The 20777-nt window shown below is 39.5% G+C and overlaps 1 protein-coding gene across 1 annotated transcript in view; it reads left to right on the forward strand.

The window, feature by feature from the left end:
* Positions 1-245: 245 nt before the first annotated feature.
* LOC112226418 (piezo-type mechanosensitive ion channel component 2-like) overlaps positions 246-20777 on the forward strand; it is a 116098-nt gene continuing 95566 nt past the window's right edge. The window contains exons 1-7 of the mRNA XM_042307884.1: positions 246-272; positions 2155-2287; positions 6797-6966; positions 15592-15822; positions 16000-16126; positions 17753-17940; positions 18758-18906. Coding sequence (XP_042163818.1) covers positions 246-272; positions 2155-2287; positions 6797-6966; positions 15592-15822; positions 16000-16126; positions 17753-17940; positions 18758-18906 — 1025 coding nt within the window. The remainder of the gene's footprint in view (positions 273-2154; positions 2288-6796; positions 6967-15591; positions 15823-15999; positions 16127-17752; positions 17941-18757; positions 18907-20777) is intronic.

Here is a 20777-nt window from a genome sequence, read left to right on the forward strand (position 1 = left end):
GTTGCAACCGAGAACAGACCATGTTTACACACTTCAGCACTTCAGAATTAGTTCTGTGAGCTTGTGTAGCCTACCACTTCGTGGCTGAGCTGTTTCCACTTCACAATTACAGCACTTACAGTTGACCGGGGGATCTCTAGTGGGGCAGAAATATGACGATCTGACTGGTTGGAAAGGTGGCATCCAATGACGGTGCCACGTTGATAGTCACTGAGCTCTTCAGTAGTAAGGCCATTCTACTGACGATGTTTGTCTATGGAGATCGCATGTCTGTGTTCTCGATTTTATACACCTGTCAGCAACTGATGTAGCTGAAGTAGCCGAATCCACTAATTTGAAGGGGTGTCCACATACTTTAGTGTGTGATATATAATATATGCCATTTAGCAGAGGCTTTGATGCAAAGCGATTTACCGTCATGCGTGCGTACTTTTAATTATTATTATTATTTTTTACATATGGGTGGTCCCTGGAATCAAACCCACTATCCTGCTGTTGCAAGCACCATGCTCTACAAACTGAGCTACAGAGGACCATGCTCTACAAACCGAGCTACAGAGGACCATGCTCTACAAACCGAGCTACAGAGGACCATGCTCTACAAACCGAGCTACAGAGGACCATGCTCTACAAACTGAGCTACAGAGGACCATGCTCTACAAACCGAGCTACAGAGGACCATGCTCTACAAACTGAGCTACAGAGGACCATGCTCTACAAACCGAGCTACAGAGGACCATGCTCTACAAACCGAGCTACAGAGGACCATGCTCTACAAACCGAGCTACAGAGGACCATGCTCTACAAACCGAGCTACAGAGGACCATGCTCTACAAACCGAGCTAGAGAGGACCATGCTCTACAAACCGAGCTACAGAGGACCATGCTCTACAAACCGAGCTACAGAGGACCATGCTCTACAAACCGAGCTACAGAGGACCATGCTCTACAAACCGAGCTACAGAGGACCATGCTCTACAAACCGAGCTACAGAGGACCATGCTCTACAAACCGAGCTACAGAGGACCATGCTCTACAAACCGAGCTACAGAGGACCATGCTCTACAAACCGAGCTACAGAGGACCATGCTCTACAAACCGAGCTACAGAGGACCATGCTCTACAAACCGAGCTACAGAGGACCATGCTCTACAAACCGAGCTACAGAGGACCATGCTCTACAAACCGAGCTACAGAGGACCATGCTCTACAAACCGAGCTACAGAGGACCATGCTCTACAAACCGAGCTACAGAGGACCATGCTCTACAAACCGAGCTACAGAGGACCATGCTCTACAAACCGAGCTACAGAGGACCATGCTCTACAAAACGAGCTACAGAGGACCATGCTCTACAAACCGAGCTAGAGAGGACCATGCTCTACAAACTGAGCTAGAGAGGACCATGCTCTACAAACTGAGCTAGAGAGGACCATGCTCTACAAACCGAGCTACAGAGGACCATGCTCTACAAACCGAGCTACAGAGGACCATGCTCTACAAACCGAGCTACAGAGCACCATGCTCTACAAACCGAGCTACAGAGGACCATGCTCTACAAACCGAGCTACAGAGGACCATGCTCTACAAACCGAGCTAGAGAGGACCATGCTCTACAAACCGAGCTACAGAGGACCATGCTCTACAAACTGAGCTACAGAGGACCATGCTCTACAAACCGAGCTAGAGAGGACCATGCTCTACAAACCGAGCTACAGAGGACCATGCTCTACAAACCGAGCTAGAGAGGACCATGCTCTACAAACTGAGCTACAGAGGACCATGCTCTACAAACCGAGCTACAGAGGACCATGCTCTACAAACTGAGCTACAGAGGACCATGCTCTACAAACTGAGCTACAGAGGACCATGCTCTACAAACTGAGCTAGAGAGGACCATGCTCTACAAACTGAGCTACAGAGGACCATGCTCTACAAACCGAGCTAGAGAGGACCATGCTCTACAAACTGAGCTACAGAGGACCATGCTCTACAAACCGAGCTACAGAGGACCATGCTCTACAAACCGAGCTACAGAGGACCATGCTCTACAAACCGAGCTAGAGAGGACCGCAGCCTATGATGCATATGAATGTTCACATGACAAGGAAAACCTCTAACCATAGTCCATATTGTGGCTGTGTCGTTCCACAGGGGTTGGTTGCAAAGTCCAAGGAGACGTCTTTTGACTACATCTCCACCCTAGACTCAGTGGAAAATGGACCGGTCCACCAGGACCTGTACTCCACCCCACAGTATGAAATGGACCAAATCAATAACATGACAGGTGAGTTTTACTGTACAAACACTGGGGCAAAAGTCTATTCTCGCAAGACACGTGCTGTGAGCAAACCCAACATTTTAAATATACAGGCCGAGTAGATGGGACGAGTGAAATTATAATCGGCAGCACAATTTATAATGTAATTTTTTTTTTTTTTAAGAGTTATTTCTGCAAGGAGGACATTTTTTTGTAAACTGAGGCCTGGTCAAAAGTACTGCATTATATAGGGAATAGATTTGCCATTTGGGATGCCCACTTTTCTCCGATATATCCTGTACTATATCACCCTGTATATACTGAACTATGTCACCCTGTATATACTGTACTACATCACCCTGTATATACTGTACTATATCACCCTGTATATACTGTACTATATCACCCTGTATATACTGTACTACATCACCCTGTATATACTGTACTATATCACCCTGTATATACTGAACTATGTCACCCTGTATATACTGTACTACATCACCCTGTATATACTGTACTATATCCCCCTATATCTCCTGTATATACTGTACTAAATCACCCTGTATATTCTATACTATATCACCCTGTATATACTGTAATATATCCCCCTATATCTCCTGTATATACTGTACTATATCACCCTGTATATACTGTAATATATCACCCTGTATATACTGTACTATATCACCCTGTATATACTGTAATATATCACCCTGTATATACTGTACAATATCACTCTATATATCCTGTATATACTGTACTATGTCACCCTGTATATACTGTACTATATTACCCTATATATACTGTACTACATCACCCTATATCTCCTGTATATACTGTACTATATCACCCTGTATATACTGTACTATATCACCCTGTATATACTGTACTATATCACCCTGCATATACTGTACTATATCACCCTGTATATACTGTACTATATCACCCTGTATATACTGTACTATATTACTATGTTTATACTGTACTACATCACCCTATATCTCATGTATATACTGTACTATATCACCCTGTATATACTGTACTATATTACCCTATATATACTGTACTACATCACCCCATATCTCCTGTATATACTGTACTATATCACCCTGTATATACTGTACTATATCACCCTGTATATACTGTACTATATCACCCTGCATATACTGTACTATATCACCCTGTATATACTGTATTATATCACCCTGTATATACTGTATTATATTACTATGTTTATACTGTACTACATCATCCTGTATATTCTGTATTATATCACCCTGTATATACTCTACTATATCACCCTGTATATACTGTAATATATCCCGCTATATCTCCTGTATATACTGTAATATATCACCCTGTATAGACTGTAGTACATAACCCTATATATACTGTACTATATCACCCTATATCTCCTGTATATACTGTACTATATCATCCTGTATACTGTACTATATCACCCTATATCTCCTGTATATACTGTACTATATCATCCTGTATATACTGTACTACATCACCCTGTATATACTATACTATATCACCCTGTATATACTGTACTATATCACCCTGTATATACTCTACTATATCTCCTGTATATACTGTACTATATCACCCTGCATATACTGTACTATATCACCGTATATCTCCTGTATATACTGTACTATATCACCCTGTATATACTGTACTATATCACCCCTATATCTCCTGTATATACTGTACTACATCACCCTGTATATACTGTACTATATCACCCTTTGTATACTGTAATATATCACTCTATTTTTCCTGTATATACTGTACTATATCACCCCTATATCTCCTGTATATAATGTACTACATCACCCTATATATTCTGTACTATATCACCCTGTATATACTGTACTATATCACCCTGTATATACTGTATTATATCACCCTGCCTATACTGTACTACATCACCCTGTATATTCTGTATTATATCACCCTGTATATACTCTACTATATCACCCTGTATATACTGTAATATATCCCCTATATCTACTGTATATACTGTACTATATCACCCTGTATATACTGTAATATATCACCCTGTATAGACTGTAGTATATAACCCTATATATACTGTACTATATCACCCTATATCTCCTGTATATACTGTACTATATCATCCTGTATACTGTACTCTATCACCCTATATCTCCTGTATATACTGCACTATATCATCCTGTATATACTGTACTACATCACCCTGTATATACTATACTATATCACCCTGTATGTACTGTATTATATCACCCTGTATATACTCTACTATATCTCCTGTATATACTGTACTGTATCACCATGTATATACTGTACTATATCACCCCTATATCTCCTGTATATACTGTACTACATCACCCTGTATATACTGTACTATATCACTCTATATATCCTGTATATACTGAACTATATCACCCTGTATATACTGTACTATATCACCCTGTTGCATACTGTAATATATCACTCTATTTTTCCTGTATATACTGTACAATATCACCCCTATATCTCCTGTATATAATGTACTACATCACCCTATATATTCTGTACTATATCACCCTGTATATACTGTACTATATCACCCTGTATATACTGTACTACATCAACCTGTATATACTGTACTATATCACCCTGTATATACTGAACTATGTCACCCTGTATATACTGTACTACATCACCCTGTATATACTCTACTATATCCCCTATATCTCCTGTATATACTGTACTAAATCACCCTGTATATTCTATACTATATCACCCTGTGTGTACTGTAATATATCCCCTATATATCCTGTATATACTGTACTAAATCACCCTGTATATTCTATACTATATCACCCTGTATGTACTGTAATATATCCCCCTATATATCCTGTATATACTGTACTATATCACCCTATATCTCCTGTATATACTGTACTATATCACCCTGTATATACTGTACTATACCCTGTATATACTATATCACTATATGTATATACTGTATATACTGTACTACATCACCCTATATCTCCTATACCCTGTATACTGTACTATATCACCCTGTATATACTGTACTATATCACCCTGTATATACTGTACTATATCACCCTGTATATACTGTACTATATCACCTGTATATACTGTACTATATTACTATGTTTATACTGTTCTACATCACCCTGTATATACTGTACTATATTACCCTATATATACTGTACTACATCACCCCATATCTCCTGTATATACTGTACTATATCACCCTGTATATACTGTACTATATCACCCTGCATATACTGTACTATATCACCCTGTATATACTGTACTATATCACCCTGTATATACTGTATTATATCACCCTGTATATACTGTATTATATCTCCTGTATATACTGTACTATATCACCCTGTATATACTGTACTATATCACCCTGTATATACTGTACTATATCACCCTGCATATACTGTACTATATCACCCTGTATATACTGTACTATATCACCCTGTATATACTGTACTATATCACCCTGTATATACTGTAATATATCACCCTGTATATACTGTATTATATCACCCTGTATATACTGTATTATATTACTATGTTTATACTGTACTACATCACCCCATATCTCCTGTATATACTGTACTATATCACCCTGTATATACTGTACTATATCACCCTGTATATACTGTACTATATCACCCTGCATATACTGTACTATATCACCCTATATCTCCTGTATATACTGTACTATATCACCCTGTATATACTGTACTATATCACCCTGTATATACTGTAATATATCACCCTGTATATACTGTACTATATCACCCTGTATATACTGTACTATATCCCCTGTATATACTGTATATACTGTACTATATCACCCTGTATATACTGTACTACATCACCCTGTATATTCTGTATTATATCACCCTGTATGTACTCTACTATATCACCCTGTATATACTGTAATATATCCCCTATATCTCCTGTATATACTGTACTATATCACCCTGTATATACTGTAATATATCACCCTGTATAGACTGTAGTACATAACCCTATATATACTGTACTATATCACCCTATATCTCCTGTATATACTGTACTATATCATCCTGTATACTGTACTATATCACCCTATATCTCCTGTATATACTGTACTATATCATCCTGTATATACTGTACTACATCACCCTGTATATACTATACTATATCACCCTGTATATACTGTACTATATCACCCTGTATATACTGAACTATGTCACCCTGTATATACTGTACTATATCACCCTGTATATACTGTACTATATCACCGTATATCTCCTGAATATACTGTACTAAATCACCCCTATATCTCCTGTATATATTGTGCTATATCTCCTGTATATACTGTACTATATCTCCTGTATATACTGTACTATGTCACCCTGTATATACTGTACTACATCACCCTGTATATACTGTACTATATCACCCTGTATATACTGTAGGTGTTGTACTATATGAAGTATCTGTGTGTCTTTATCTAAACAGAGAAGGATGAAGGAATGTGTGGCGTCAGTCCAACCCTGCGAGAAGAGACTTCTGGGATGGAGGGAGCGGAGGAGGAACAGGAGGAGGAGGAGGGCAGAGTGAATGCTGTTGTAACCGTGTTCAGGTTCATCATGAAGCAGAGCTATGTCTGTGCTCTCATAGCCATGATGGTGAGTAAACACCGTGACTGGTCCCTCTGGTGACTGTGCTCACGTCAAGGCGAAAGAAAGCACCTGTGTGTGTGTGTGTGTGTGTGTGTGTGTGTGTGTGTGTGTGTGTGTGTGTGCATGCGAGGTGTGTGTGCTCACATCACATCTAAAGAAAGCACCTGTCATCTAATAAATGACCTGAACTGTTTTCTTGATCGTGATTGTAGGAAGGCCTACCTATGTTTTTGTTTTGAGTCACTGTAGATTGAGGTTTTGAGGCCTTCCCAGCTAGCACATTTGGTTCCTTGAAAGTTGTGGGAACGTACGTTTTTGGTTTCACATTGGTTGTGGGAACAAAGCTATACGTTTCCTGAACGGTATAAACTGAACGTCTTTTTAAACATTCTGAGAACAGAAGTGAACATTTCGCCAGTTCTGGAAACGTTTATTTTTCGTTTGCAGGGAGGATCTGTGAACACTGGTTTACTCTGGTTCCTTGAAAGTTTCCTGGGAGGTCTTGTTTACGCTCAGACAATGGACATTTTAGTTTTTTAATAATAAAAAAATAACTTTCAATAAGAGTTTTTTTCGTGATATTTTATTTGAGTATTTTTTACCTTTTTTATTTATAATTGTCTTTTATGTCAATATACTGTATCTATTTTATTGTACTTTTACCCCAATATACAATTGGTAGTTACAGTCTTGTCCCATCGCTGCAACTCCCGTACGGACTTGGGAGAGGTGAAGGTCGAGAGCCATGCGTCCTACAAAACACGACCCTGCCAAGTCGAACTGCTTCTTAACTCACTGTTCGCTTAACCCGGAAGCCAGCTGCACCAGTGTGAAACACCGTACAGCTGGCGACCGAAGTCAGCTTGCCAAGCCCTCCCCTAACCCGGACGACGCTGGGCCAAACCCTCCCCTAACCCGGACGACGCTGGGCCAAACCCTCCCTAACCCGGACGACGCTGGGCCAAACCCTCCCTAACCCGGACGACGCTGGGCCAAACCCTCCCCTAACCCGGACGACGCTGGGCCAAACCCTCCCTAACCCGGACGACGCTGGGCCAAACCCTCCCTAACCCGGACAACGCTGTGCCAAACCCTCCCTTAACCCGGACGACGCTGGGCCAAACCCTCCTCTAACCCGGACGACGCTGGGCCAAACCCTCCTCTAACCAGGACGACGCTGGCCAATTGTGCGCTGCCTCATGGGTCTCCCGGTCAGGGCCGGCAGTGATACAGCCTGGGATCAAACCTGGGATCGCAGTACCTTAGACCGCTGCGCCACTCTGGTGGTTATTTGCTTTTTTCTTTACAACAGACAAAAACATACATAGACAAAAACATACATAAACATACACATACATAAACATACACATACATAAACATACACATACATAAACATACACATACATAAACATACATAGACATAAACATACATAGACATAAACATACATAGACATACATAGACATACATAGACATACATAAACATACATAAACATACATAGACATAAACATACATAAACATACACATACATAAACATACAAACATACATAGACATAAACATACATAAACATAAACATACATAAACATACATAGACATAAACATACATAAACATAAACATACATAAACATACATAGACATAAACATACATAGACATAAACATACATAGACATAAACATACATAGACATAAACATACATAGACATAAACATACATAAACATACATAGACATACATAAACATACATAAACATACATAGACATAAACATACATAAACATACATAGACATACATAGACATAAACATACATAGACATAAACATACATAAACATACATAGACATACATAGACATAAACATACATAAACATACATAAACATACATAGACATAAACATACATAGACATACATAGACATACATAGACATACATAGACATAAACATACATAAACATACATAGACATAAACATACATAGACATAAACATACATAGACATAAACATACATAAACATACATAGACATAAACATACATAGACATACATAGACATAAACATACATAAACATACACAAACATAAACATACATAGACATACATAGACATAAACATACATAGACATAAACATACATAAACATACATAGACATAAACATACATAAACATACATAAACATACATATACATAAACATACATAAACATACATAAACATACATAAACATACATAGACATAAACATACATAGACATACATAGACATAAACATACATAGACATAAACATACATAGACATACATAGACATAAACATACATAGACATAAACATACATAGATATAAACATACATAGACATAAACATACATAGACATAAACATACATAGACATAAACATACATAGACATACATAAACATACATAGACATAAACATACATAGACATAAACATACATAAACATAAACATACATAAACATAAACATACATAGACATAAACATACATAGACATAAACATACATAGACATACATAGACATACATAGACATAAACATACATAGACATAAACATACATAGACATAAACATACATAAACATACATAGACATAAACATACATAGACATACATAGACATAAACATACATAGACATACATAGACATAAACATACATAAACATACATAAACATACATAAACATACATAGACATAAACATACATAGACATATACATAGATATAAACATACATAGATATAAACATACATAAACATACATAGACATAAACATACATAAACATACATAGACATAAATAGACATAAACATACATAGACATAAACATACATACATAAACATACATAGACATACATAGACATAAACATACATAGACATAAACATACATAAACATACATAGACATACATAGACATAAACATACATAGACATAAACATACATAGACATAAACATACATAGACATAAACATACATAAACATAAACATACATAGACATAAACATACATAGACATAAACATACATAGACATAAACATACATAGACATACATAGACATAAACATACATAGACATACATAGACATAAACATACATAAACATACATAGACATAAACATACATAGACATAAACATACATAGACATAAACATACATAAACATAAACATACATAGACATACATAGACATACATAGACATACATAAACATACATAAACATACATAGACATAAACATACATAGACATACATAGACATAAACATACATAGACATACATAGACATAAACATACATAAACATACATAGACATAAACATACATAGACATACATAGACATAAACATACATAGACATAAACATACATAGACATACATAGACATAAACATACATAGACATAAACATACATAGACATAGACATACATAAACATACATAGACATAAACATACATAGACATAAACATACATAGACATACATAGACATACATAGACATAAACATACATAGACATACATAGACATACATAGACATAAACATACATAGACATAAACATACATAGACATAAACATACATAGACATAGACATACATAAACATACATAGACATAAATAGACATAAACATACATAGATATAAACATACATAGACATAGACATACATAGACATAAACATACATAGACATAGACATAAACAAACATAAACATACATAGACATACATAAACATACATAGACATAAATAGACATAAACATACATAGACATACATAAACATACATAGACATAAATAGACATAAACATACATAGACATACATAAACATACATAGACATAAATAGACATAAACATACATAGACATAAACATACATAGACATAAACATACATAGACATAGACATACATAAACATACATAAACATACATAGACATAAACATACATAGACATACATAAACATACATAGACATAAACATACATAGACATAGACATACATAGACATAAACATACATAGACATAAACATACATAAACATACATAGACATAAACATACATAGACATAGACATACATAAACATACATAGATATAAACATACATAGATATAAACATACATAGACATAAACATACATAGACATAGACATACATAGACATAAACATACATAGACATAAACATACATAGACATAGACATACATAAACATACATAGACATAAACATACATAGACATAAACATACATAGACATACATAAACATACATAGACATAAACATACATAAACATACATAAACATACATAGACATAAACATACATAGACATAAACATACATAAACATAAACATACATAAACATAAATAGACATAAACATACATAGACATACATAGACATAAACAAACATAGACATACATAGACATAAACATACATAGACATAAACAAACAGACATAAACATACATAGACATACATAGACATAAACATACATAGACATACATAGACATAAACAAACATAGACATACATAGACATAAACATACATAGACATAAACAAACAGACATAAACATACATAGACATACATAGACATAAACATACATAGACATACATAGACATAAACAAACATAGACATACATAGACATAAACAAACAGACATAAACATACATAGACATACATAGACATAAACAAACATAGACATAAACAAACATAGACATAAACAAACATAGACATAAACAAACATAAACATACATAGACATAAACAAACAGACATAAACATACATAGACATACATAGACATAAACAAACATAGACATAAACAAACATAAACATACATAGACATAAACAAACAGACATAAACATACATAGACATACATAGACATAAACATACATAGACATACATAGACATAGACATAAACAACTACAAAAAAAAAAAGAAAAAGTATGTGGACATCACTTCAGATTTGTGGATTCGCTATTTCAGTCACGCCCAATGCTGACAGGTGTATAAAATTCAGCACACCGCCATGCAATCTCCATAGACAAACATCCATGCAATCTCCATAGACAAACATCGGCAGTAGAGTGGTCCGTACCGAAGAGCTCAGTGACTTTTCAACGCGGCTCGTTCATAGTATTCCACCTTTCCAACAAGTCAGTTTGTAACATTTTTGCCCTGCTGGAGCTGCCCCCGGTCGACTGTAAGTGCTGTTATTGTGAAGTGGCAATGTCTAGGAGCAACAACGGCTCAGCCACAAAGTGGTAGGCCACACCAGCTCACAGAACGGGACTGCCGAGTGCTAAAGCATGTAAAAATCAGTTGTCCTCGGTTGCAACACTTACTACAGAGTTCCAAACTGCCTCTGGAAGCAACGTCAGCACAAGAACTGTTCGTCGGGAGGTGCTCTTGTGGTTGAATGGAAGCAAGTCCTTGCAGTAATGTTCCATCATCTAGTGGAAAGCCTTCCCAGAAGAGTGGAGGCTGTTATAGCAGCAATGTTCCAACATCTAGTGGAAAGTCTTCCCTGAAGAGTGGGGGCTGTTATAGCAGCAATGTTCCAACATCTAGTGGAAAGCCTTCCCAGAAGAGTGGAGACTGTTATAGCAGCAATGTTCCAACATCTAGTGGAAAGTCTTCCCAGAAGAGTGGAGGCTTTTATAGCAGCAATGGAGGCACAAACTCCATATTAATGCCCATGATGTTGGAATGAGATGTTTGACGAGCCTTTTGGCCATGTAGTGTACATTTCAACTAACATGAATGAATTCCGGCTCAGACCCACGTTCCTTCCATATCCAACACCTTGTTTCTAATGCTTGTAAGACTCTCTATGTTTCTGTCTGTAGCCAGATTTCTATCAACCTTCAAATAATAAAGCCTTTTATTCTTCCGTTCTCTTTACTATCATTTGACTTCCAGTATTTAAGTAATAGCGTCTGCGATATAAGAGAAGGATATAATATATGTCCAATCCATCGGGGTATCTCACCGCACCCTCATGTGCCAAGTCTTGAAATATGCAGATGGACACATTAAAAGTAAACTTACATCGTAAAACTTCTAACTCATAACTATTGGACTTTATATCCCAGAAGGCATGAATTATTGAGAGACATCTTTCTAACTCCGCCCATAACTATTGGACTTTATATCCCAGAAGGCATGAATTATTGAGAGACATCTTTCTAACTCCGCCCATAACTATTGGACTTTATATCCCAGAAGGCATGAATTATTGAGAGACATCTTTCTAACTCCGCCCATAACTATTGGACTTTATATCCCAGAAGGCATGAATTATTGAGAGACATCTTTCTAACTCCGCCCATAACTATTGGACTTTATATCCCAGAAGGCATGAATTATTGAGAGACATCTTTCTAACTCTGCCTTTCTAATTTTTTTATTGAGTCACTGTTAGTACACTTGAGGCATTAATCTGCCATTGTGCCTTAGATTTTTTTCTTTTGTATAATAAATTATATATATTAATTTATACTGGATTAAGTATAGATTTTCATTCGTTATATTCCAACACTTCATCTTGTGTCAATATCAGTTATTTTTATGTTTTTAACGTTCCAATTTATATTTTATAGTTTATCTTTTCTTCTAAGAGATTGTCAGTAGGAAAGGCTCTCTGCAGGTTTTCTACATCTTACCTATCATATGAGTATCTTTTTATGACTAAAATAGGATTCCCTCAAATATTTCTCCGATGTCCAAAAGCTTTCAGGTGAACATTTTGTGTTCTAAATTTATTGTAACTAATTATTTAATTAATTATTTGTCAGACCAGGAGACATCCCAAAAAAATCAGTCTTCTCTCAAATGTCTGTAGCATCCAAACCGTTTGGGCTAGAAACTATTACGGAAAGATGAGACTCTGATGAACACGTCATGTTTTGCTCTAGGACTCCCAACTGCCTCACAAAACTCATCTGAAGGTCCCAGTTTAAAACATGTATGGAAGTACAGTCAGAAGTGTGGACACACCTACTCATTCCAGAGTTTTTCTTTATTTTTACTATTTTATACATTGTAGAATAATAGTCAAAGACATCAAAACTATGAAATAACACATATGGAATCATGTAGTAACCAAAAAAGTGTTAGAGACTCTTGGCATTCTCTCAACCAGCTTCATGAGGTAGTCACCTGGAATGTATTTCAATTAACTGGTGTGGCTTGTTAAAAGTTAATTTGTGGAATTGCTTTCCTTCTTAATGCGTTTGAGCCAATCAGTTGTGTTGTAACAAGGTAGGGGTGGTATACAGAAGATTGCCCTATTTGGTAAAAGACCATGTCCATATTATGGCAAGAACAGCTCAAATAAGCAAAGAGAAACGACAGTCCATCATTACTTTAAGACGTGAAGGTCAGTCAATCCGGAAAATGTCAAGAACTTTGAAAGTTTCTTCAAGTGCAGTCGCAAAAACCATCAAGCACTATGATGAAACTGGCTCTCATCTCGGTACCTGATGGCAGTCAGGCTACCTCTGGCGAGCGCATGGAGGGCTGTGCGGCCCCCCAAAGAAATGCCACCCCACACCATGACTGACCCACCGCCAAACCGGTCATGCTGGAGGATGTTGCAGGCAGCAGAACGTTCTCCACGGCGTCTCCAGACTCTGTCACATGTGCTCAGTGTGAACCTGCTTTCATCTGTGAAGAGCACAGGGCGCCAGTGGCAAATTTGCCAATCTTGGTGTTCTCTGGCAAATGCCAAACGTCCTGCACGGTGTTGGGCGGTAAGCACAACCCCCACCTGTGGACGTCGGGCCCTCATACCACCCTCACGGAGTCCGTTTCTGACCGTTTGAGCAGACACATGCACATTTGTGGCCTCTGGAGGAAATTTTGCAGGGCTCTGGCAGTGCTCCTCCTGCTCCTCCTTGCACAAAGGCGGAGGTAGCGGTCCTTTTGATCAGTAACCATGGTCAAATATTTAGCCACGGTGTACTGTCTATTTAGGGCCAGATAGCACTGCATTTTGCTTTGTGTTTGTGCTTGTGTTTCCCAATAAGCTATATAGTTTTGTTTTGACTGTGTTGTAATTTGGTTTATCCTGATTGATTGGATGTTCTGGTCCTGAGACTTCAGTGTGTTAGTAGAACAGCTTTGTGAACTCAGTCCCAGGACAAGCTGGATGAGGGGACTCTTCTTTGCCCAGCTCTTGGCATTGCAGGGCTTGGTAGTGATATGAGGGGGGGTCACTGTATTTTAGATGTTTCCAAAACTGAATTGCTCTTTTTTGAGTTTTTATTATTAGTGGTTATTGGCCTAATTCTGCCCTGCATGTATTGTTAGTAGTTTTCCTCTGGACATGTAGGAGAATCTTACAGAACTCTGCATGCAGGGTTTCAATGGGGTGTTTGCCCCATTTGATGAAATCTTGTTTTGCAAGTGGACCCCACACCTCGCTGCCATAAAGTACAATTGGTTCAATGACACATTCAATTAGTTTTAGCCAAATTTTAATAGGTATTTCAATTTTAATGATGCTTTTTAATGCTGTAGAATGCCCTGCGTGCTTTCTCTCTCAGTTCATTCACTGCCTCATTAAGGTGTCCAGTTGAGCTTATTTTTAAACCTAATTAATTGTAGTGTGTACAGTATATATTTTGTACCAATTGAGAACTTTGATCTGATTCCCTGAGATCTGGATCTTCTCTCTGTTATCCCCCCCCCCTCTCTCTCTCTTTCTGTCTCTCCCTCCCCAGGCGTGGAGCATCACGTATGTTAGCTGGCTGACGTTTGTGTTCCTGATGTGGTCGTGCATGTTGTGGATGGTGAGGGACCGTCGTCGTTACACCATGCTAACCTCTCCCTTCATGGTGCTCTACGGGAACCTGCTCATTGTGCTGCAGTACATCTGGAGCTTTGAGCTGCTGGAGCCCGTACCTGGACTCTTCCTCAAGATGGACGTGCCCTTCAGGCAGCTGGGTTCCAAGGTAAACGGGTAGAGACAGAACTGTTCTGAGTAAACGGGTAGAGATGCTATAATGATGTCTGTTGTCTGTACGTCCTGTGCCAGTGATGATGTCTGCTGTCTGTACTTCCTGTGTCAGTAATGATCTCTGTTTTCTGTTCTTCCTGTGTCAGTAATGATGTCTGTTGTCTGTCTCTAGATCCTATGCCTGTTGAGCTTTTGGCTGTTGCTGATACAGACTCTGACAGAGAGACAGGAGGAGCAGAGAGAAGAGGCTGTTGTACTCACTGACGTACATGTGGATAACCAACCCAAGAAGAAGAAGGGTCAGAACCAATATCACAGCTGCTCAACAACATACTGTTTTTATCATGTGTGACCGACTGGGTTCAAACCTGGGTTGTCCACACGGCTATCATTTACATCATGTTATCCACACCGCTATCATTTACATCCTGTTGTCCACACTGCTATCATTTACATACTACATCCTTTTGTCCACACTGCTATCATTTACATACTGTTATCCACACTGCTATCATTTACATCCTGTTATCCACACCGCTATCATTTACATCCTGTTGTCCACACTGCTATCATTTACATCTTGTTGTCCACACGGCTATCATTTACATCCTGTTATCCACACTGCTATCATTTACATCCTGTTGTCCACACTGCTATCATTTACATCCTGTTATCCACACCGCTATCATTTACATCCTGTTGTCCACACTGCTATCATTTACATACTACATCCTGTTGTCCACACTGCTATCATTTACATCCTGTCGTCCACACGGCTATCATTTACATCCTGTTGTCCACACGGCTATCATTTACATCATGTTATCCACACCGCTATCATTTACATCCTGTTGTCCACACTGCTATCATTTACATACTACATCCTTTTGTCCACACTGCTATCATTTACATACTGTTATCCACACTGCTATCATTTACATCCTGTTATCCACACCGCTATCATTTACATCCTGTTGTCCACACTGCTATCATTTACATACTGTTATCCACACTGCTATCATTTACATCCTGTTATCCACACCGCTATCATTTACATCCTGTTGTCCACACTGCTATCATTTACATACTGTTATCCACACCGCTATCATTTACATCCTGTTGTCCACACTGCTATCATTTACATCATGTTGTCCACACTGCTATCATTTACATCCTGTTATCCACACTGCTATCATTTACATCCTGTTGTCCACACTGCTATCATTTACATCCTGTTGTCCACACTGCTATCATTTACATCCTGTCGTCCACACGGCTATCATTTACATCCTGTTGTCCACACGGCTATCATTTACATCCTGTTATCCACACCACTATCATTTACATCCTGTTATCCACACTGCTATCATTTACATACTACATCCTGTTGTCCACACTGCTATCATTTACATCCTGTTGTCCACACTGCTATCATTTACATCCTGTTGTCCACACGGCTATCATTTACATCCTGTTATCCACACCGCTATCATTTACATCCTGTTGTCCACACTGCTATCATTTACATCCTGTTGTCCACACTGCTATCATTTACATCCTGTTGTCCACACTGCTATCATTTACATACTACATCCTGTTGTCCACACGGCTATCATTTACATCCTGTTGTCCACACTGCTATCATTTACATCCTGTTGTCCACACTGCTATCATTTACATCCTGTTATCCACACTGCTATCATTTACATACTACATCCTGTTGTCCACACTGCTATCATTTACATCCTGTTGTCCACACTGCTATCATTTACATCCTGTTGTCCACACGGCTATCATTTACATCATGTTGTCCACACTGCTATCATTTACATCCTGTTGTCCACACTGCTATAATTGACGTACAATTCATCATGTAGGACCACTTACCCAGTACCTCCTGTCTGGTACCTTGTTTATAGAGGAAGAGGAGGATGAGGAAGGAGGGGAGCAGGACATCATGCAGGTTCTGGGGAACATGGTGATGGAGATGCTGGTGAAATACTGGATCTATATCTGTGGAGGGATGTTCTTCTTCGTTAGCTTCGAGGGACGCATGGTCATGTATAAGATCATCTACATGATGCTCCTCCTCTTCTGTGTGGCGCTCTATCAGGTACACACACGCACACACACACACACACACACACACACACACACACACACACACACACACACACACACACACACACACTACCATTCACACACACTACCATTCAAAGGTTTGGGGTCACTTGGAAATGTCCAGGTTTTGAAAGAAAAGCACATTTTTTTGTCCATTTTAAAATAACATCAAATTGATCAGAAATACAGTGTAGACATTGTAAAAGTAAATGACTATTGAAGCTGGAAACGGCAGATTTTTAATGGAATATCTACATAGGCGTACAGAGGCCCATTATCAGCAACCATCACTCCTGTGTTCCAATGGCACGTTGTGTTAGCTAATCCAAGTTTATAATTTGAAAAGGCTAATTGATCATTAGAAAACCCTTTTGCAATTATGTTAGCACAGCTGAAAACTGTTGTTCTGATTAAAGAAGCTATAAAACTGTCCTTCTTTAGACTAGTTGAGTATCCGGAGCATCAGCATTTGTGGGTTCGATTACAGGCTCAAAATGGCCAGAAACAAAGACCTTTCTTCTGAAACTCGTCAGTCTATTCTTGTTCTGAGAAATGAAGGCTATTCCATATTCCATTTTGTATACACAGGATGTTACATACAGTACACACAGGATGTTACACATGTTAAATCCCTCACCCAAAGGTCTGGGCAAACAACACAGTAAGGAAGAGGGATGAACGTCCCTGTTTCCCCAGACCTTTGGGGTTTGAGCTGGGGGGACAACACAGTGAAACATTTAAACCAACCTGGTGTGTGTGTTGTGTGTTGTGTGTGTGTGTGTGTGTGTGTGTGTGTGTGTTGTCTCCAGGTGCACTATGAGTACTGGAGGAGGATCCTGAAGTACTTCTGGATGTCTGTGGTGGTCTACACCATGCTGGTCCTCGTCCTGGTCTACACCTTCCAGTTTGAGACTTCTCTACCCTTCTGGTCTAACATGACTGGCATGAGCAAAGAGAAGTGAGTCCTAACCCCTGACCCCTAACCCCTGACCCTCCCTACCCTTCTGGTCTAACATGACTGTCATGAGCAAAGAGAAGTGAGTCCTAACCCCTGACCCCTAACCCCTGACCCTCCCTACCCTTCTGGTCTAACATGACAGGCATGAGCATAGAGAAGTGAGTCCTAACCCCTGACCCCTAACCCCTGACCCTCCCTACCTTTTTGGTCTAACATGACTGGCATGAGCAAAGAAAAGTGAGTCCTGACCCCTGACCCTCCCTACCCTTCTGGTCTAACATGACTGGCATGAGCAAAGAGAAGTGAGTCCTAACCCCTGACCCCTAACCCCTGACCCTCCTTACCCTGCTGGTATAACATGACTGGCATGAGCAAAGAGAAGTGAGTCCTAACCCCTGACCTCTGACCCTAAAGTTCACAAAATTGCTAAAGAGAACATTTGCAATGCTCAGACACCTACATTTCTCTATACATTTAGTCCTGCATTAGTGAGGGATGTGCTGTATGGTGTGGTCTGTCTCCAGACTGAAGGACCTGGGGTTGAGATGTGATGTATGGTGTGGTCTGTCTCCAGACTGAAGGACCTGGGGTTGAGATGTGATGTATGGTGTGGTCTGTCTCCAGACTGAAGGACCTGGGGTTGAAGGAGATGTGATGTATGGTGTGGTCTGTCTCCAGACTGAAGGACCTGGGGTTGAGATATGGTGTGGTCTGTCTCCAGACTGAAGGACCTGGGGTTGAGATATGGTGTGGTCTGTCTCCTGGCTGAAGGACCTGGGGTTGAGATGTGCTGTATGGTGTGGTCTGTCTCCAGGCTGAAGGACCTGGGGTTGAGATATGGTGTGGTCTGTCTCCTGGCTGAAGGACCTGGGGTTGAGATGTGCTGTATGGTGTGGTCTGTCTCCAGGCTGAAGGACCTGGGGTTGAGATGTGATGTATGGTGTGGTCTGTCTCCAGACTGAAGGACCTGGGGTTGAGATATGGTGTGGTCTGTCTCCTGGCTGAAGGACCTGGGGTTGAGATGTGCTGTATGGTGTGGTCTGTCTCCAGGCTGAAGGACCTGGGGTTGAGATATGGTGTGGTATGTCTCCAGACTGAAGGACCTGGGGTTGAGATGTGATGTATGGTGTGGTCTGTCTCCAGGCTGAAGGACCTGGGGTTGAGATGTGATGTATGGTGTGGTCTGTCTCCAGACTGAAGGACCTGGGGATGAGATATGGTGTGGTCTGTCTCCAGACTGAAGGACCTGGGGTTGAGATATGGTGTGGTCTGTCTCCAGACTGAAGGACCGGGGGTTGAGATGTGATGTATGGTGTGGTCTGTCTCCTGGCTGAAGGACCTGGGGTTGAGATGTGATGTATGGTGTGGTCTGTCTCCAGACTGAAGGACCTGGGGTTGAGATATGGTGTGGTCTGTCTCCTGACTGAAGGACCTGGGGTTGAGATGTGATGTGGTCTGTCTCCAGACTGAAGGACCTGGGGTTGAGATATGATGTGGTCTGTCTCCAGACTGAAGGACCTGGGGTTGAGATATGGTGTGGTCTGTCTCCAGACTGAAGGACCGGGGTTGAGATGTGATGTATGGTGTGGTCTGTCTCCTGGCTGAAGGACCTGGGGTTGAGATGATGTGATGTATGGTGTGGTCTGTCTCCAGACTGAAGGACCTGGGGTTGAGATATGGTGTGGTCTGTCTCTAGACTGAAGGACCTGGGGTTGAGATGTGATGTATGGTGTGGTCTGTCTCCAGACTGAAGGACCTGGGGATGAGATATGGTGTGGTCTGTCTCCAGACTGAAGGACCTGGGGTTGAGATATGGTGTGGTCTGTCTCCAGACTGAAGGACCGGGGTTGAGATGTGATGTATGGTGTGGT

The sequence above is a fragment of the Oncorhynchus tshawytscha genome, linkage group LG28 (assembly GCF_018296145.1).
Source record: "Oncorhynchus tshawytscha isolate Ot180627B linkage group LG28, Otsh_v2.0, whole genome shotgun sequence".
Lineage (NCBI taxonomy): Eukaryota > Metazoa > Chordata > Actinopteri > Salmoniformes > Salmonidae > Oncorhynchus > Oncorhynchus tshawytscha.